Below are 20,683 nucleotides of genomic sequence, written 5' to 3' on the forward strand. Positions count from 1 at the left end.
TTTAAGACGTGACTTTACTTATAATGATAGTTCGCATCTTAATGCCAGAGGTGCCAAGGGATGCCATCTTCGACAGGTTTCGATTTCGCTGTGAAGCTTGTCATGTTGAGAACGGGAAAATGTTGCCACATATCGTCGTAGAGGTTCTGGTAGAGCGCATTGATCACGCGATTGGAGGTGACGACAACGTTCTCATAGTTGCTGCCGGTGCCCAGCTTGGTCCAATTAAGCGAGCCTGTCATCAGGTAGCCCCTGCGACACCAGAGGCGACTGTGCCAGCGCTGCTGCTGCTTATCCAGTTCGACTATGCGCTGCTCCCCATCGATAATGCAGAACTTGTGATGCATCATCACTTGAAGCGGCGAGCAGCGCGCTGGCATGTCGGCTGCCACCAGGTGTTGCACCACCGAGCCCCGAGCATAGATCATCTGCGAGTCGGTGACCAGACGTATGTTAACGCCTCTCAGCCAGGCGGCAGCAATGGCGCTGTAGAACGCGCTGTGCGAGAACGTCAGGTGTGCTATGTCAATGGACACCTGGGCCTGGTTGATATACATGATGACTCGCTCCACACGGCACGTTTCGCAGTACTTCTTGGGGCAGTCCGGTATAACATGGCGATAACGGCATTTTTTAGGCAGCTCATTGAAGATAATCACATCCGTATGATCGGGCTCACCGTACACCAGCAGCCAGAGCTTGTACAAACTGTACTCGAAGCTGAGAATCAGTTTAACTATGGAGTCTCTAGTCAAGTGACTCAAAATGCTTAGGATCCGAAAACTGCTGAAATAGAGCAGACTTTCAATATATAATAATAAATTTAATTATATTACAAATATTGTCTCACAGTAGCTCGAGCATTGTAGGCAGGAAGAAACGTTTGTCGTTCAGCGGCGAGCTTGAAGTGATGCATGCATGAGTTATCGATAAATCATACTTATCGGTGCTCTTCGATAGACGCATGGCCATCTATGAATGTTTTCCATTCACAATTCATCAAATATTTTAATGAAAGCTTGCCCTCCACCTATATCAACGTAGCCTAATATTAATCTATATTAAACAATTGCTCATAGAATGAAAATCGGATATATTTAATACCGTACATCAGCTATTTTCAGTAATACAACGAATATTAGTAGTATTAGCAGCAGCTGTACAACTTCTATGGCCTCGAACAGCAAATCGTGGGCTTTCACGTGTTTTACCGTTGGCTGCTCGGGCTCGCTGCCCAGGTAGATGCACGCGTTGTTCCCATTGAAGACGATGTGACCCGAATGACGCTGTATTTTAACCACGTTCGAGTTGCCAGAGACTTCCAGGCTGCAAGAGTTAACGGCTTGAGCAGTACCTTCAATGTCAATTACCTCCATCTTGGCTTTTATTGAAAAAATTCGGACTTCAAACTGTCTGGCTCTTGATGAAATTATTTTTCTAAAATGAATTGAGTCGATAAAATCGATAATTCAAAGCTCTGTTCAGTACGGGGAGACAAGCCCACTGCAACAGCAGAATGAAACAAAAAATATCAAAACAAATCAAAATTGAAATTTAATTGATATCGTAACGTCTGCAAATGCATTAACTATCAGTTTTCGAAGAATTCGCATAACTTAAAAGTGCTTACTAAATATTTGGCTGGCAGTGCGCTTGCTCTTCAAACTTCCAAAGTGTCATCTTTGGTTCAGATGACGACGATGATGATGATGATGGTGATGGTGATGACTGCAAACCGCAAGCTGCTGTAGACAATTTCCTGCTTTTGCCATTACTGCTGCAGCCAAATGGCACGCTTTTCCCCAGATGTCGAGAATTGCAACTAATTTCATGCGATGGCAGTGCCAAATCAGTTGCTCCAAAAACTTTATACAGACACAAACTCATGCAGGTCCTACACACTTGCAGATCTCATTTCAAAAACTTTAAAATTAGTTAAGTTACGCTCAGCTCGGATACCAATAAAGCTGCCCCAAAAGTGAACAAACAAATTTATATACTTATGGGCAAAGAGACTAGCTCACACTTATATGTTTTTCGGTCTTGGGCTTGGGTTTGAGCTCGGGTTCGTTTGAATGTATATAATTGGAACAACTTTGGTTGGTTCTTCACGCTTTGATGTGGCCTCGGCATTGCGGCATATCCAAAGTTTTAGTTAAACTTGATAAACTTTCAATTAAATTAGCAGACACGTTGCTCCAGATGGCCTACGAAAAACTTGCCAAGCCACATTTTCTAATAGATGTTAATTATTTTTCTCAAGCGAAGCTGCTTAACTGATTTTCTCTTTAAAATACTTTTCATTTTCTGGGCTACAAGTGAAAGTACATTTTACCAATTTCGAATTTCGCACGGTACAAAACCCCATAGAAGCTAAGGACAATTTGTGTCCTTTAGCTTTGGAAAATACATGAAAAAAGGGAAAAGCACAAAACATCAACTAAATACAACCAGGCAGCTTTAGCTTTCACAAACAAAAAAAAAAAAAAGAAAATTTTGTTGCTGTTCTTGTTGTTATTCTTTTCCTTTCTTCTTTTTTTTTGCCTTTCTCCCCTTTGCTTTAACTCGCCCTTTACCCTGCACCATTTCCACTTGCTGGTTAGATGGTTTTAGCCAAAGCACTGCAGTGGCAAAGAATTTAAGAGCCAGACTAGGTGCGGATGCTGCCGGGGCAATGCGGCAGCTCGAAGCAAAATACTTAAGTTTTAACCCAAATTGTTGCCAACAAAGCGGTTTGTCTAACATTCTTTCAAGAAAATGCTGCGAAAAAGTGTTGGCCACAAACACACACCTACACATAAATAAAAAGCCAGATGAAGGAGAAGAAGCAAACACACGAACAAAGCAGTTTGTGCCCAAAGAGTAAACAGAGCCCCCAACTTAAAGCCCAACGAGCAGCCCGAAAAAATCTAGGGTATCAAAACAATAAGCTTGGCAAGAAATTGCATGCGTGGGTTTCCAAATGTGGCAAAAGGCTATATATAAAAGGACAAAATAAAATATAAGTTTTAAATATAAAGTTGACTCAAGTTAAAAATAACATAGAAAAGTGCAAAAAGTGAAATCAATTTAATATCGGTTCAGTTAGGAACGAATGGAAACTGAATCGATAAGAGGCCACTTCAGTTTCTATTTATATCAGTCATGAAGTGTTGAGATAGAGTATCTCTAAATCTGCATGCCACCAAACCCATCTATCGTATTAAAGCTACTCTCTGGGTCTACTCGCTTCCATTATCCGCCAGCAAAAAGCAATTGAAGTGCACTTGGAAACCGCCCGCGCACACAACTTTTTCCACTGACCGAAAATGCAATTGTAATGAATTACTTTTGGCAAATGAAGCACTTGAAGTGAAAGTTTGAACAGCTTTAAGTTGCCGTGGTTGGGCAATTGAAATGTGGTCTTCGAGTGGAGTCATCGAACTAGCCTCAGTGCATAAGTAAATGCTATAAATCCCCTCCCAGCGAAAGTAGCGGGATAACGCTGGAGAAACAAAAACTGTAACTTATATTGCGGTCTGGCGTTAGTCTACGGCTGTCTGCCTGCCAGCGACATGTTGACCTTAAAAACTTGACGTGTTCAAATGTTGCAAAACAACTCAAGGGCTTTCGACTTGAGGACTTTTTCTGTTCGACCCCATGCATCCTATGCAGCTCTGTCTAACGCCCACACACACACATGGCCCTCTGTTTGACGCACATGAAGTGCCGCACTTGAAATATGCTTTTTTGCCCCCAGCTGTACGAAGGGCTGCAGCAAGAGTGAGAGAGGGAGAGGGAACATATATGGTAGGTGTGGAAAATGTGTTTTGACAAGTGTCACTTATGCGTAGCTACTATGAAATATGCAAACCTGTCAGCTTTGCCCACCACCTCGCCCTCGCCCGGCCTGCCTTGTTGTTGTGATTGCTATTGAGCAAGCTGCACACAGGTGATCAGGATGCAATGCATAGAGATGCGCTCTTTCGAGTGTGCATAAAAAATGGAAGAGGATGTAATTAATTTGCAATAAGCAATGGCTAGAAAAAAAGGAAAACGTGTGTTTGACTATTTCAGCATAAAGAAGAGCATTAAAAGCTGTTCGTCGTGTGAAAGGAAATGTCAAAAAGAATTATGAATTCAATAAACTACAGAAACTAGTGAACAGGCAGATTAATGAAACATGCATCGCACTACAAGTTTGATGTGGTTGTGCAACTAGAATTAATCTAGTTTGTCCTCGAAACCTTAACTAGATTTGCCATTCGCTTGGGCTTTACTTCTCGCCTGGCTGCCCAATAAATTATAATGCTGCAGAGGCGCCAAGATAATGTTAGTTACCATTTAATATGCGAACCTTTTGCGTGCTTAAAATTTTCAAATAGAGACAAAGCCGTTGACCGTTGGGAATTTGTCTATAAATATTAAACCAACACTTCAAAATGGAGCCCGAGCAGCTAAAGCATATTCAATATATTTGATCTAAATTTAAGACCACTAAATTCCCAGCGGACAGTTGGGCTGGCTCAACTGAGAGCGCCGCACGCGGCGTATACGTAATGTGCTATTAATATTTAAGCCACGTTAAAGAACTTTCAGCTGCGCCTTAAAGCGCTTGCCATGCCGTTTCGAATGCCAAGTCCCAACCCACAGCTGGACTCATTTGTCAGTGTTAAAAGTTTTTGGTAACACCAACACCCGCAGTGGCAGGGGCCAACCCTTATTAATTAGCATTTAACCGCAATCTAAGGCGTTTCTTTTTATGGGAATGGAAACGGGAGTGGGAGCGAAAAGGTGTGCTGCCTTAAATAAAAATATAAACAACTGCACAATTGTTGCAGTAAGTGACTCCCAAGGCTTCAATTGGCAAACAAACAAATTTGTTTGCTGCACGTGTGTTTGTATGTGAGGCATGCCACTGCCTTGGAATTGCTGAGGAAATGTTGGCAGTTGTAGCCTATATCGAAACATAGTCCGAACATTCCCTTAGCTTTGCTGCATTTGCATAATAACACCTTTCGGCACCTGGCAGTTGTTGTCCTCGTTGCAAGTCAAATGCAATTTGCCGCATAGCTACCAAGTTGTTCACACCTTTTGCTGTTCCTGTGCCTCGGCAGGGGGTCGAATGCGTAAGAATTGCGGCACATTTCTGTACGCTGCAAAGCGCAGACTTAATAGGATGAGGTAACTTTTAACCATAAGCCATGCACTTGGCTCTATTGTGCCTCTGTCTCCATTCATTTTTTTGCTTTCAGTAAATTGCAAATTGCAAATCAAAGGGGCCCCAATTGAGAGCAGGCCTGAAACGCTTAAAAGCAATTACGAATTCCGGCTGTCATTTTGCTGGCGAACCGGAAGTCATTATCATGGCAAACAAAGCGCAACAGAGACGGCAGCCACAGCTAACCACAGCTACAACAACAATAACAACACAAACACACCATTACATGAAGCATTTTGCGCCTTTGCGACAACTTGGACTGGCTCCGGGTCCGGCTTCGGCTTCGACTACGGTTTGCCCTCATTATCGAGTTAATTATGTGCGTGTGTGTCTCTGATGTGTGTGTGTGTGTGTCTGACCATAGGTAATTACAACTAAGCTGTGTCGGGCAGCTTCTATAGGTTGTCAATGATGTTCCCTGCCCGCCATTGAGTTTTACACCTTCGCCTCATTGTAATTAATTCGCAAGGCGACTGACTGCCCTAATGATGTGGTTTGGTCTATACGGTAATGAATATCTCAGCCGGAACGAACACAAGGCCCACCTCCAAACCGCCCAACTGATTAAGTATGAACCATTGCTTAAAGCCGGAACATAAGTTCCAACTTGACAGAAACTTCTGACAATGAGATTGATCTCTTATAGAAATAATCACTGCAAAATATTATCGAAATGGTAATAAAACCAGATTCGGGTGTAAATATATTTTAATTCTTATTTTTTTTTTTCAGATTTTTTAAGGGCTTTCCAAATTACTTCTGTTTGAAGTATTTTAAATCGCACTTACCGGCTTTCTGTCTCGTTCTTTTCGCCTCGGCCTGACTCTGTCGTTCACACTCGCCATTTGCCGTTCATTATCAAAGACCCAACTCAATGCTTATCCTGAAGGTTAATTACATTTATCCAAACGCAACTGACCCCGCAGGACATTGACTTAATTTCCCCAGCGTTTTTTTTCTCCTGTTTTTTTTTTTCTTTCGTTCGTCCTTATTTCTGTCTGTTTTTTTCTGTGTGCTTTTTAATTTTTTAATGCCTAAAAAATACAGCAGCAGCAGCAGCAGCAACAGCAGCATTGAGCCAAATGGGCCTGTAAAGCGCTTCCAGCGATTTTGGCGATTTTCAGTATATTTTTCCCTTGGAGTTCTCTTCCTTTTTCAGTTATTTTTTCACTGGATTCTGTTGTGCTCGTTGAAGCGCCTAAATGGTAATTAAAAATTGTTGCATTGCCGCTCGAATGCGTCTGATATTTATGTAGTTTGGCGCTTTTGTAATTTGCGTTTGTTTTCTTATTCGCTTTTATATTGCTTCCTTATTATTATTATTTTTTTTAAGAAACAATTTAATGGGTCGAGCTGAAGGCGAAAGCTGCTTGGCCGCTGCAGTTTCTTGTTAAATCTCAATTAAAGTATGGAAAAGTAAAGTAGTTAAACTTTATTGGAATTTCTATCAGTTTTTTATTGCCGGAGCTCAATAAAAAAATTGCTCGGATGCTCGAAAGCTCGTCAAGTTTTTAGTTGTAATTCTTTTTTGTTTTTGCCTCCATCTTAAAGCTGCGTCCGTGTCCTATGCAATATGCAACCTACATCGAGTGCTATACGAAAGCAACAGGAAAGAGTTTCTTGTTCTTCTTTTTTCAATTTTTTTAGTCACAAAAAAACTGCCTGCCAACTAACCAAGCCCTCTCACGTAGAGCTCGACACTTGGTTCTCCGTTGTCCCTTTTTTATTTTATTTTTTGCCTCTTTTGAGCAACTAAATTGCCAAAATCGAATGCACTGCCAAATAAATTTTGATTTTGACAGCAATATTCGGGGAAACTGCCAACTTTTGTGAGGCGTCAGCACGTTTCGGGCCAGGACGAAACGTGCAGGTGGAAGAGCACAAAAGCTGTATCTGATGACGAAGTTGTCGCAAAATCCTTTCTCTGTTCCACTCGCGGCTGCTGCTGCTGCTGCTGCAACGGTTGCTGTTGTAGCCTGTGTTAAGTGTTGAGGCCAGAAGCATCCCAAAATCCGCCACAGTAGCAAGCTGTGCTCTGGCCAGGGACAGGACCTAATCCTAATCCTGGTGCACGCAATGGATGGCACTGGCGCAGTTACAGCAGCTGCAAGGACTGCCGTATCGTGTTATGAAACATGGCACAAAGTTAAGTTCGTTCTGCCTCTACCCTGTGCATAGCTCAGATAGGGGTATGCCAAAATCGAAGCCAGCGAATTTCAAAATATTCATCTGTTGTTAACAACCTGTAAATAAAAGATCTAGTTAGATTACGAACTAGGTCAACGAGGAGCTTTGGCTGTGGAAGCACACACCAGTTGGGTGTGTGTACAGGATACCTCAAAGCCCAGTCCCATGGCGGGTGCAAAGCAGACCAACTTGTTTTTGTCTCTCTGCATGTTGCGCTTTCACATAAAAACCAACGCCAAATCCTGTGCGCTTCCCTTTTCGCTGTGAATTCTCTGTGTGGAGTGGCCCATTCAGTCGTTGTAAGCTTAAATATTTAATTTTATTACGTCAGAAGGCGAGCGCAGCGGATTCAAACAGATAAATGCTTACTCAGAGAGATCAGTCCGCAGTACGTAGTGCGCCCAGCTTTGAGCTGTGTGTCCAAAGCGAAGTTGAAAAGGATGCGCCGCCTATAAGGCTACACACACACACTCGTACACACGCCCCATTACAGCTGACTGGCTGAGAGGAAGCCCTTTGCATATTGGAAGTATGCCGGGTTGCTTTCAGGCTTCAAGTGGCACTCGGCTCTAAGCTGGAAATTGGCAGCATAATTATGTAATTTAAATGGCAGCTGTTGTTTGACTAAGCTAGTCAAGCGAATTAGTCAGCTTATTCGGTAGGCTGATGCAGCTGAAAGGCGCTGGCAACTTCCATTTAAGCACAGTTTATAAACAGTACAGAATTCTCTACTCAAAACCAAGCATCTCTTAGACCACTTTCTTCGCAAAGCAAGAGCATTCTTAGTTTGGTTTTTGTTTCGTGTTGAAAGGATCCGCAGATGCTTTAGCTATACAGAACAGAAACCCCAACCACATCCGCAGGATATTGCTAGCAGCTCGCAAACGGATGATGCTCGACATACGTGAAGCAGCAGCTTCTAGACTGATTCCTTAAGCGACGACCTGTCGGTTATTTGTTGAATTCAATTAGAGCAGCTGTTAGCTGCGCAGTGGAGCAATGGAGCTCGAGCCGTGCACGTAATTAGTGTGGGCGTTGCCCCAGCCCCTCCCGCAAATTGAACTCTCACGCAAGCCGCAGGACACGAAAAATTGCAAATTCTCGTCGTCTCGATGACGCTGTACGAATTCCATTGGGGCGCCAGCAATAATTTCGTCAATGTTATTGTTTGGTTTTCTCTATAAATACGATTTCCAAGTGGGCTACTACACAGCAGCGATATTGATATATGAGTCGCAGTCATGCAATGCGGCAAATGATAAACAGCAACGCCTTCCATAACAGCTACAAAACAATTGAAGTGAGCTAGTGCCTGGTGGTGAGTCAGGAGAGTTAGCGAGCGAGAGAGTGGGGCATTCAATAAGTTAACTTGTAATATTCCCAGAGTATTTACTCCGAACAAATATACACCAAATGGAATCCTGCTCGCGCCTAAGCAGCTGTAAGCTGTTCTTGTTGATAAAGAAACACATGCTTCCGATACTGTGCTTTGGCTGTTTGTGGTCTCAACTAGTTGAGCTCTTTCAACTTCGGAGACAGTCGACCAAGGCAGCTGCAGGCGTTGGAATAGTAACAGCAATGGATGCTCAAACAACTTACGATTATGTAAATCTTACGGAGCAAATCAAAGGTACTGAATTTCATATACGTACGTAACGAGCACAACTAACAGATAATCCTTGAAGCAAATACCAGAAACAGCTCTTCGGTGGAGAACAATTCGAGGTACAATTTCATGGTGGTCATTGCTACCATTACGTGGCTTCTGCTCAGTTGCATAAGTAAGTTATTTGCAGTGCTGGTTATAAAGACTTGGCTTAACAGAAGAAGCTCCCCCGGCAGGTGCATTTATCTACTGCTGCAATTATTGGGAACTGTTGAAGTCCTCGCCGAGAAGAGCTGGAGCGGAAGAGTTGGAGCTATCGGAGCAGTCGCAACTGGAACAACAGAGCATGCTGCTTACACAGGTCAGCGAGGTGAGCAGCAACTGAGGTGGGGAGATTCTGGCACGGAAGCGACAGGAAGGTCACAACAGCGGCAGAACAATGCGAAAACAAAATAAATAAGCCAAGCACGGCAAAGTACTGAGCGACACAAAGGCAGAGGCAGTCGAAGAGAAAGAGCAGCAGCTGCTGGCGATCAGCTGCAGGGCAATATGGCGACGTGCAGCTTCCATTTCCGTTTCCGTAAACTTAATTCCATACACACAGATACACACACACACACATACACACAGAGAAACATACGGAGTAAAAAATCAGCATGTGCTGCTGTTTCCTTTTGTGTGTGTTTTCGCCTTTGCGTTTTGCGCTTTGCACTGTTTAGTTTTTCTTTTCAATTTTGCTTGCTTTTTGTGCTCTGGCCCAAAAAATATTTTATTACAGCTGCAGCTAAAGTGAAGTATATACATTTTCGGGTTGGCCTTTCATTCCTTTGCCAACACTAAAATAGCGTCTTTTATGCAAATTTACAATGAAAGCTGAGTGGGCGAGGGTGAGCTAACATGACTTCCGCTACCTAACTGGCTTAATTTGGAGAGGAAAGCAGAGAGTAACAAAAATTAAAAGCCAGCCCGAAAAAAGGTACAACAAGAAGTTAAAGTCTTTCGGCTTGAAAGAGTTGAGCTGAGCGAAGGACTTTAACTTCGTTGGGTCTTATATAATTTTAAATTTTGAATATTAGATATGCACTGATGTTGCCTGGAAAACTAGCGAGGCCTGTCTTGACCTAACCAATTATATTATCTCTGGCACAAATCATGCCAGCACATCAAACAACCCGGAAGAGCTAATGCCTGCTGGCACTGTTTGTTTGTGTAACGCCTGAAAGTTTTGGTAAACTTTTTTGGCAGCTTTTGTTTAAATTAATAAAACAACAGACAATTTAACGCACTTTGTCGTACAAACAAAGTAAAATTAACTAAATTTTCAGAGCAACGGCAGCACAAACATTAAGCAAACAGCCAAAAAGTATGCTTTAACTTTGCGCATTACATAAATTCACACACACACACACTGAAAGAGAGAGCCAGTGCACACACACACGCTGAAAAGCTAAGCGAACAAAGGCATGGGAGGAATAGACAAAGAGTGAATGGAGTGGTGCAAACTAGAGAAAGAGCCATAACATTTATCATGACCACTTAAGGATGCTTAAAATACACAAGAACAGCACGCACCGAGCTCTAAGGGAAGGGCGGTCGTTCGGGCGGACGGCGGTGGGGGCGGGGCTTGGGGTAACTTACAAAGTAACCAACAACCAGCAATAGCAACAACAATACGCTTTGTTAAATCAATTTGATAAACTGTCAATAATGCGCCATAATTTAATGTGCTCTCCCCAGACACCCTACCCAAACAACAACAATAACAAGGCTGAAGCCACCCTGAAGTTGTTTTCAGATCCGCTCTGACTGTTGTCATACGCAATTATGATGAACTTGGGGCTCATCCACATCCACTGACAGCTGCCCTATTAGCACTTTGTAAAGCAAAGACAAATTTTTGGTTTGCCGGACAAGCGAAATGTTTGATTTTGAAAAGATATCACGGCCATAGACGAAGATGAGCAGGCAAAGAAGGCAGCAATAGGAGAAGCAGAAGGAACTTGAGCCAGCGCTTCACTGGACAAAAGTGTCATAAAGCAAAGACACATAAGCAGATGGAGCTGAATCGGGAGCAAGATAACAATGGCAAGCAGCGAAAATGATGAGAACGATGACAACGACAAGAAAGTGGAAGCACTCGGAGCTAGGAGTGGGGTAGGGAGCAAGCGCGGGGTCTGTGTGTGCGTGTTCTGAATCCTTTTGTGCCATTTTGGGGGCTGTTGGAAACGACCTTCATAAAACAAACACGCCGATAATGAGAGGCAGTCGAAGTGACGTTTGGTGCCATCGCTGGGGGTTGAGGCAAAGACAGAGACAGCGACAGTGAGCGGCTGGGCTGGGCACCTTTGCCAGTGGAAGATGGCATCGGAAGCGGACGCGGAAGCGGAAACGCACATTCGGTGCCAGGCGCCATTTTGCCCGCTGCTAATGTGAAGAGTTTTCGGGCACTGAAACTGCGCCTTCGAGTTGCCCGGGAGTGCAACTAACTAGGCGATAATCGACATTTGATTTGGTGCGGCACAAACTTTCAACTGCGAGCTGGGTTTTGCGGTAAAAGGATTCCCACAGAGCTTAAGCAAGTCTTGCGAAATCGACGAATGTTGAAAATACGTGACACAAAGACACTGAACCAATAAACATTCTCGCTTGCCTCAATAAACACATTTAAATTATTTAGCACTCGCTTAAGAGCAATGAACAATTTGTTTCACTTTTGCCTGGAGAACTGTGAAACTTCAATTTCTCTGGGCATACTCTAGAAATATAAAATAATTTGGAAGTAGAATTTTTAGAAACTATTTAGATTATGAGTTTTGCCAACAATATTTCTCCGTTGCATCCAGGCGAAAATTGTTCAGGAAATAACTCTGGGCAATGGGTACTATATGAAGCCAATATTTTTTAATATTTATTTTCAACTCGAGACGGGAGTAGCTCTTGCAATTGCTTCACGTAACACCTTTTGACTTTCTGCACAGCTGCACTTGAGAGTCATTTGTCATATGGCTTTGTGTCTGGCACACACGTAGCTCACCTGGTGGGCGTAGCTGGCTAAGGACGTGGCCGTGACGGACTCGCCATTGTCAAGGCGTCTTGCAACAAACAAACAGAAAAACAAAATAAAAAAAAAAAACAAACAAGAAAATCAACAAAAATGAGCGAACGTGTAGAAGGGTTTTTTTCCTCGTCGCTTGAAGAGGCTGATGGGGTCGTGTTTCCTCTTGAGACGCAGCCAAATGCGCGCGAACGTGTTTGATATGCACTTCACTTGCCGTAGGCTTAATTATCGGCCCGGAAGGAGGCTGTACATATATATGGTCTGTTCGGCCAGATAAATATTTAAAATACCAATGAAAGTCGTCAGAAATAACAGATTTAGTTAAAGCTCTTTGCTAACAAATTCAGCGGATTACAACAGAAATAAGTCGAAGCTGACGGAATTTTCAATGAAACTGAAAGTTGGAACAGCCCTAATAAGTGCTTTAGAGGATGTTGTCAATTTATGCAAGGACAACAAGGACAGCATTGAAGGAATGACAAATGAATATCGGATTAGTTCTGAGCTGTTGCCTCCACTCAATTGTCATTAGGTTCGTTGCGTTCCACGTTGTTTTCATTTCATTTCCAGTAGACTTTTATGCAACAAGCCAGGGCTTGCTTCAGCTGCACAGAGGGTGGCTGGCGAGGTACACAAGGGCTGCTGCCTAACAAGGACATCTCCTCAGCCTTTTGACAAGCCGCTCATAGTGAAGAGCCTCATCAAAGTGGTCTCGGACAAGATGATCTCTACGACATCGCGACATGGCAGGAGCAGCGAGTAAGCGATCGTCTTTGTGTCCTTTACAATCAGCATTCGCCTCCATGCAGCATTGCTGTTGCAACAAGCAACTATAAGGATTCCTGTGCAGCAACTCGATGCTTGTTCCGGATAGATGTGAATGGCTTCACCTTGCCTGATTTGATGGCATTGTCTAAAGTGCATGAGCAACGGCAAGTTGTATAACATTTTTCCCTCAAAGAGGACGACAAGTAATTCCCAGTTGTCGTTGCATTATTACTGCGCTGCGTGAACGTCATGTGAAGCAGTGTACAATAAGCTGCCACCCCCATAAGCTGCTTGTAATAACATCTATTTAATTGGCTGGCAGCAAATGATTTTCGACTGGCAGCGCAGACCTACAAAACTGCAAAATGGAATATGTTTTATAGAAGTCTATGGAGTGTAACTGCGTTATTATTTTGCATTTGCTTTAATTAATTATATTGTATTTGCTTTAAGCGCACTCAACTAGAAGTAAGATAATTGAGCAACAAGAAGAGTTAGATAGTTGGCTATTATATATGTCTATAACTATTCTAATTCAATCATGATTAGCATAATAAACACCGTTTGTAATATATTTGAAAGGCAAAAACAACTAACTCTTCCCTACCTATTCCCGAGCTGATTGGCTAATTGATCAGGTAAAATAAACTTGCAGTTGAATAAGTTTCTATACGAGTTTGGCAAGTGAGAAGGCCCAGGAGGCTTAGCAAGATTGAGTGCAATGTCTGCTGATGAAATAACTAAACAGACAGCCAGCTTTGATTTTGTCTGATTACGAACACATCCAGTTATATATACACAGATAATATTGTTATTTTTAAACATTTGCAACAAGATTGTGCTATAAATAACAGAATATGTGTAGGCTGTTTGAAGTGCCGGCAACTGTTGCCAAAGTTTTGCCGGCCAAAGTTGCGCAGCACTCGCATCCCGGAATGCGCGCTGTAGTTGTTCTTGTTGCGTCTGTTTGGCGTGATTTTTCGACATGCCGACACTTGTTTTGGTCTAAGTGATTTAGGTAAAAGTTTTGGGGCTCCCCCTGCAAAATAAAAGGCAGCGGAAATGTATCGCTGAGCGAGAGCAAAACTTTCGCTGTACATAATCGTTGCTCGTCCCGGCGGAAGTGAATCAAAAGAAACAGTTTACAAAATTCTGTTTCTAGTAAATGAAATTTTTAAAAACTTTGCCTGTTGCCCTTTGAGCGCATTAGGCTGAGCCATCGCTCGTGTCTGCGGCACTTGGCCAACGGTTAACGCCATTGTGAAGTGAAGTTAAATCAATAAGCAATTGTTTACCTAGATGATTAGCTATGCTATACTCTGTGTGTGTTTGCCAAGCGTTTACGTGTGGATTATGTGACGACTGGCGGTTGGCATTTCACGTGAGCTGAATTGTGTACACGTTTCACAGCTGGCCGCTGCTCCACAGCCCGGTCATAATTCATTTGCATAACATTAACGGCTGCCAGGATGCACGAACATGCAACGAAAGCGTTTGAGCGTCCCTCGAAAGTGTAAAGTGGGCTAAAAACTGGGCTTAAATAAAATATGTATGCCAACGAATTATCCACAGAGCGTTTAAATATGTAGATAGTGGTGAGCTTTACTGGCCTCGCCCGGCACGGCCTGGCCTGGCCTCTCCTGTCCGGGTGCTAAGCAGTTCCATGTCATTATTATCTCAGTGTGCACTTCATTTATATGCAACAAATTCTGGGCAGCCAAATTGACTTCATATTTCAACTCTTAATATTCATGGCTGCTCAGGTAATCCTTCACACAATTGACACTCAGGTCAAATCCAAGTGAAACCTTTTGTCAATCTTCATTTCAGCTCAATTTATTTATACACTCTGACCTAACTTAAGTTTCCATGTGATGTAGTGGGACATTTTTGTGTTGTTTTTTGATTGATTTACTTCTTGAGGAGCGTGGAGACAACAGCGGGAGCGCCATAGGTGGAGACGACAGCGGGAGCAGCATAAGCGGAGTAGACAGATGGCGACACATACGAGGCGGAGTAAACGGATGGAGCAGCTGCATAGGCGGTGTAGGCACGAGGAATGGCAGCCGAGTAGACGGCCGGAGCGGCAGCATAGGTCAGGGCAGGTGCAGCGGCAGCGTAGGTGGCAACGGGCGCCACAACATGGGCCTGGGCCACGGCGACGAAGAGAGCCAAGCAAATGAGGAACTACAAGAGGCAATAGGCAATAGGTCATAGGTAAATATAACTATCCTCAAAGCAAATGTACTCAGAGCCAGAGCTAACTTACTTTCATGTTGATTTTGGTTGTTTGGTAGTGCACGACGAACGTTCTCAGAGTTGGAAGTTGGTTGACTGATACTGGTCCATGGACGAACTGCTCCATTTATACTCGCCGTCGAGCCAGAACAAGTTCTCTTGATGCGGATGTGAATTGGTAGCACAGTGGACATTAATCTGGCATATCGAATGGATTAGCTTTGTTCACCTTGCCACCTAATGGATATTTATTTTTAGGCCCTACAATTGACAATTGCGCCAGAAATATGACCGGGTGTGGGGGCAGCGCAGATTGGGCTTATTGTTTTCGATTTCACTTGCGCGGTGACAAGCAACATTGCCAGACACGAATCAAGGTGTAAAGGGCAACCAGTATAAAATAATTATACACCTATGCCTTTGTGTATCTGCACAATTGGAAGTCGCCATGTAATTTGCCTCACAAACTGTGTGTTTACAAACAATTGTGCGCGTTGGCATTGACATTCACCAAGCAGGTGTTGAAAACGACTTAATGAGCGGTCTTTTGTTTTAGTAATTTCTGGACATAGCGAAGATAAAGATCTAGATAATTATGATAAAGTAATTAAGTGTTGTTTGGCTAAATGATTTATAGTAAGAGCAACATAAATAATAAATGCCTTCAATAAAAGATAACAATATTTGGATATATTTTATAAAAGATAAGAAACCGAGTCTCTTCATACTTATCTTCCATCATCGCATCTACTTTAATCAAATATATATATATTTATCATTTTTAATCAGCTTTAAATTTGATATCGATACCATTTTGACAGCTCTTGATACTTTTGCTGTCATTAATAAAACTCGTCAAGAAATTAAGCGCCTTATGCAATATATGGATAAAAAAGTAGCAAAAAGCGAAATGTATCAACAAGCGCGAGGCAGTGGACAGGTGAGTGAAAGGGAAGCTGCATTGCTGGGCGATGTACAGGAGCTGCTTGCCTCACTGAGCTCCAGGCGTGTCAAGCTGCGCGAGTGGATACAAAAGGCCGTAAGTAGATAACCTACATTCACATATGTCACAGAGTCTGAGCAATTCACTCGCTCTCCTAATGCCAGTGGGCGTACTACAACCAAAATCAGTTTGAGGGGTTTGTGCTGCTGCTGGAGAATGCCATTACGCGTGGCAATAGGGCATATCCTGGGTACAAGGACGATCTGTTAAGGATTCACACGATGCTGGCAGCACATTTCTTTCGCCTGGCCTGCAGCGAGCATGGACATCGCAGTGCCGTGTGGCAGGAGAAGGTGGCGCAAGAGTTGCAGCACATGGACAACTTGCAGGTGGTGTCCAATGAGATTCAGCACTTGCTGTGCCGCGGCTTTGCACTGATGCTGATTGAGACGCGTCTTCTGGATGCGGACAATCATTTCGTTTCCGTGTTGCGACAGATGCCGCAGAGTGTGCCCGCGCTGCTGGGCCGCGCCTGTCTGGCATACAATCGCCAGGAGTACCGCGTGGCACTGGGCTACTTCAAGAGCCTGCTGGTCCATCATCCGCACGGACCGGTCGATGTGCGCGTGGGCATTGCCCACTGCTTCCTCCAGCTGGGCGACTTGGACAGCGCTCGACGCGCCTTTGAGATGGCCGTGCAAAGGAATGGACGCTGCATAAACGCTTTGCTAGGCATTGCCCAGCTGAAGCTCAACGAGCGCCAGCGTGCAGCCAACATGGAGGCCACGAACTTGCTGTGTGCCGCCTTCGAGCTGAACAATCGACATCCCGTGGTACTCAGCTGGCTGGCTTGCTACCTTTACTACTCTCGCAACTATGGCAAGCTGCAAACGGCGGCAGGGAATGCATATCTGATCACAGATAATCCGGAGCTAAAGGCTCAGAACTGTTTTCTGATTGCGCGCAGCTTTCATGCGACGAAGAACTACGATCGCGCCTTCGATTTCTATGGCAAGGCCCTGAAGTGTCCGACGGAATATGCGCCGCCACACTTGGGCATCGCCCAGATGTATGTGCGTCGCGGGCAGCTGGACATGGCAGAGCACTCGCTGCGATCGCTTCTCAAGCTGTTGCCGGAGAACCCGCACGGCCTGCGCATGCTGGCCACGCTCTATGCCCAGGCTGACTCGCCCGGCAAGCTGGACAAGGCCATTCAGCTGTTCAAGAGTGTGCTGGAGCGCAGTGGCCGGGATGACTACGACACCTGGCTGGGTCTGGGCGGCACTTACGAGCGCAAGCAGCTTTGGCAGGAAGCTATCAATGCCTACGAGCAGGCCATAAGCATTTACCTGCGTGTGCACAACACAGCCAACGATATACCAATCCCCTGGCTCAATAACATAGCTGCGCTGCAGCTGCATGCCGGGCAGCCATTGGCGGCGCTCGGAACGCTAGACAAGGCACTTGCCACGCACCCCAAAGACTCCGCTAAGGAGCATAGCGAGAGCAATCTGCTGACTGTAAGATTCAACAGGGCGCGCGTCTTGGAGGAGCTGCACTTGGCCGACCAGGCAGAGGACAGTTACAAGCAGCTAATTGCCGAGTATCCCAACTATTATGACAGCTATCTGAGACTGGGCGTCATGGCCAACAAGCGCAATCAAATAATCACAGCCATGGAGTACTTCAAGGCGGTGCTGCATCTGGAAAACGACAACGTGGCCGCCAGGTAGACGCCATGTTGACCTTACTCTAGATTTACTAATCCAGTCAACTCTTTGCAGAACGTACCTGGGCAACTTGTATGCCAAGCAGGGCGCCCTATCGCAGGCCATGTGCAACTACAATGTGATCATGCGGCGTCCTGGCAATTTCGGTGACTCCTACATGCTCGTCGCCGTTGGCAATGTGTGCCTGATCAAAGTGCAGCGGTCCATGGCCAACGGCCAATTGGATATGGCCAAACAATACCAAGAGAACGCGCTGCAGCTGTTTAGAAAGGTGAGTGGAAAGAAATCTGCATTTGATCTGAATCTCATCTGGATTACATTCCAATTCAGGCCCTTGAGCAAAACCAGCGCAATTTGTGGGCTGCCAATGGCATAGGCGTGGCCTTGAGCAATCACGGACACTTGGCAGACGGAGAGACGATCTTCAAGCAGATTGTTGAGTCCAGCACACGCTGCTCTGAGGCTATTTTGAACACGGCACACATAGCCATGGACCTGGAACACTATTCGGAGGCCATAGAGATATACCAGAAATGCTTAAAGGACATCCTGCCTGTAAACAGCGTGAAGGAAATGCAATTGCTGGCTCGTGCTCTCTACCACACGGGGCAGTTCAAGGAGGCCAAGCAGTTGCTGTTGCAAGCACGGCATGTGGCACCGCAGGACTTGAATGTACTCTATAATTTGGCCATTGTCATCAAGCAGGCCATCCGGGACACATTCGACTCCATGCGAACTGATCTAGCAGAGCTTCAACGAGCCGAGAAGGAACTTAAGATAGCTCAGAGGTTCGTCTAACAATTCATTTCGTAAAATACTTCGATTATTATCAATGACTTCTCTTAAAGCTTCCTACAATACTTGAGCCAAGGAGAAGAGCCAATGCAATCGGCTAACAAACAAGCCAACAAGTGCAGCAAACTCTTGGAAAATGTGTTAGAAGAGCTCAATAATCTACGCGAACTGGAGGATCATAGCAAGACACAGGTGCGCCATAAGGTTAAGAAAGATAAGGATAAGGAGAGCTCACGTAAAAAGGAACAGTCGAAAAAACGTGAAAAGACACGAGATGATGACCTGCAAGAGCCTCAAGTGATGGAGAACGAGAGCTCCCGCAAAAAACAAAGGTCGAAAAAACGGCAGGAGTCGGCAAGAGATGTTGCTGAGTACCAGGACACTGAGCTAGAGAAACCCAAGAGTGGGGAAAAATACCGCAAAAAAGAACATCTACAGGAGATACAGGAAAAGCTCAGCGATGGCGATCAGATAGAGCCGGATAACCCAACTGAGCTGTTGCCTTCCCATAAGAAAGAGCATACCAAAAAGCGTGACTTCGACGATCACCAGGTTGATGACAGGGAGGAAATCTGTAGAAAGTATTCTCACAAGTCAAGGGATAAGGATGAACGTCAAAAGGACGGAAAGGAGGTGTCTCTAGAAAGGAAGCAATCACGAAAGCACTCGAAGAAGCAAAATGATGAGAGCAAACTCGGAGAGAAAGTCCCAAGCTCTCCTCAAGTTGAGACTAAGCAGCTTCAGCTCGATACGGATAAAGCCAAATCAATAGCTGAATTACACGAAGAGCCCAAGCCAGAAGACTTAGAAGTCTCAAACAAGGAACACAAGCGTAAATCACGCAAACGAAAGCACGAAAATAGAGACTTGGCCATCGAGGAGGAGCCCAAGCGGGAAAAGAAACGCAAAAAAGAAGCCAAGGAAAAGGCAGAAACCACTTAAATGAAGGCGAAAATGCGTGGAACGAGTTATTCAAATTAAGAGTCCCTCAACACAGATGAGGAGAGATTGATTGATTGAAATAAAATACACCACAGATAGATTCGATTGGTCACTGAGTGAGTAATAACTCGCTGTCATTATTTAGGGAATGGCAATAAATGTACTGCGAATGTCGCTGCACTTAATTTCAACGTACTTTTGAATTCCCTCGAGGTAGAAATGAAATGTGCAAACAGAAAGCTCTCATACAATTTATTTGTGGACACGATATGTGACCGAACTGCCACAGAGGAGCTGGGGGACTAGCCCCGTCGAGACTGCGTTACAAATATGTATATTTAGAAATATGTGTGTGAGTGTGTCGGTGTGTGGGTGTGTGTGCACATACGTGTGTTCATTTGAATGTCAAGTCATGTTAAATAACCGCAGGACATTGGTCGACGGCTTAAATTACGCATACTTGAAGCCACTTTGTAACTGTCAGAGTCAAACGAACCGAAGTCAAATTCAAACGCGAAAAAATATGTTCGCTCATTAATATCAATTTATGAGCTGAGACACGAAATTAGTCAAGTGACAAGTTGCGCCGCAGGATGTGGACTTCTCAGCCAAATACAAACAGACATTTTCACTCATATAGACCGACATCTGAAGGCATATATGTACGTCTATGTTTAGTTTCGGGTGCCCTTTGTGGTCTGCGTCTGGGGTTTTATTGTGTTGCGTTAATTAATTCCAAAAATGTATTGCGTGTCCTGCCAAAAGGACAAATATGCACACACGAAATCATGTCATGTGGGTCCTGTTGCGTGTGCGTCTGGCTGTGTGTCTGTGTCATTAGCGACTCTTTAAATTATGAAAAATTATACTACATGCGCATGCAAAGCAAATCAGCGTCAAATGCCAGCAGTCGAGCTCTGACAGCTTCGCAGCTAAACTGGTTGAAGGATGTGTTCATGAGCTTAAAATATAAATGCTATCAAGCTTTTCCATATCAATCAGTTAGAGAGTAAATGAATTCAACGTAATCGTTATCATTTTCAGATTTAGTTCTTTATTTATTCTTGCACATATTTCGGATTTGTTTTAATCGTCTTTTTTTTTTGTTTTGATATTTAGATTTATCTTATCAAATGATAATCCAAATAAATATGAACGATTTCGCTTACAACTTAAATAATTGACAGACAAAATGCTGAAAATGTAAAACTAGGTT

General features: G+C 44.1%; 4 protein-coding genes across 4 annotated transcripts; 2 read left to right on the forward strand and 2 right to left on the reverse strand.

The window, feature by feature from the left end:
* Positions 1-38: 38 nt before the first annotated feature.
* Positions 39-1,376, reverse strand: LOC111594899 (mitochondrial cardiolipin hydrolase-like). The gene is made up of 3 exons (XM_023308388.2): positions 1,164-1,376; positions 851-972; positions 39-786 (listed from the first exon to the last, which is right to left on the reverse strand). The coding sequence occupies exons 1-3, from the start codon at positions 1,374-1,376 to the stop codon at positions 39-41; spliced, it is 1,083 nt and encodes a 360-aa protein (XP_023164156.2).
* A 7,565-nt stretch (positions 1,377-8,941) lies between these two features.
* LOC111594388 lies at positions 8,942-9,619 on the forward strand. The gene is made up of 3 exons (XM_023307658.2): positions 8,942-9,017; positions 9,073-9,168; positions 9,230-9,619. Exons 1-3 carry the CDS (start codon positions 8,966-8,968, stop codon positions 9,376-9,378), a joined length of 297 nt encoding a protein of 98 aa, XP_023163426.2. The 5' UTR covers positions 8,942-8,965; the 3' UTR covers positions 9,379-9,619.
* A 5,056-nt stretch (positions 9,620-14,675) lies between these two features.
* Positions 14,676-15,199, reverse strand: LOC111594317 (cuticle protein 16.5). The gene is made up of 2 exons (XM_023307563.2): positions 15,089-15,199; positions 14,676-15,006 (listed from the first exon to the last, which is right to left on the reverse strand). The coding sequence occupies exons 1-2, from the start codon at positions 15,182-15,184 to the stop codon at positions 14,731-14,733; spliced, it is 372 nt and encodes a 123-aa protein (XP_023163331.1). The 5' UTR covers positions 15,185-15,199; the 3' UTR covers positions 14,676-14,730.
* A 682-nt stretch (positions 15,200-15,881) lies between these two features.
* LOC111594398 (RNA polymerase-associated protein CTR9 homolog) lies at positions 15,882-19,637 on the forward strand. The gene is made up of 5 exons (XM_023307669.2): positions 15,882-16,096; positions 16,165-17,729; positions 17,785-18,001; positions 18,061-18,518; positions 18,579-19,637. Exons 1-5 carry the CDS (start codon positions 15,932-15,934, stop codon positions 19,465-19,467), a joined length of 3,294 nt encoding a protein of 1,097 aa, XP_023163437.2. The 5' UTR covers positions 15,882-15,931; the 3' UTR covers positions 19,468-19,637.
* The last annotated feature ends 1,046 nt before the right edge of the window (positions 19,638-20,683 follow it).

Source organism: Drosophila hydei, unplaced genomic scaffold, assembly GCF_003285905.1.
Source record: "Drosophila hydei strain 15085-1641.00,03,60 unplaced genomic scaffold, DhydRS2 tig00000060-arrow-pilon, whole genome shotgun sequence".
In the NCBI taxonomy this organism is placed as follows: domain Eukaryota; kingdom Metazoa; phylum Arthropoda; class Insecta; order Diptera; family Drosophilidae; genus Drosophila; species Drosophila hydei.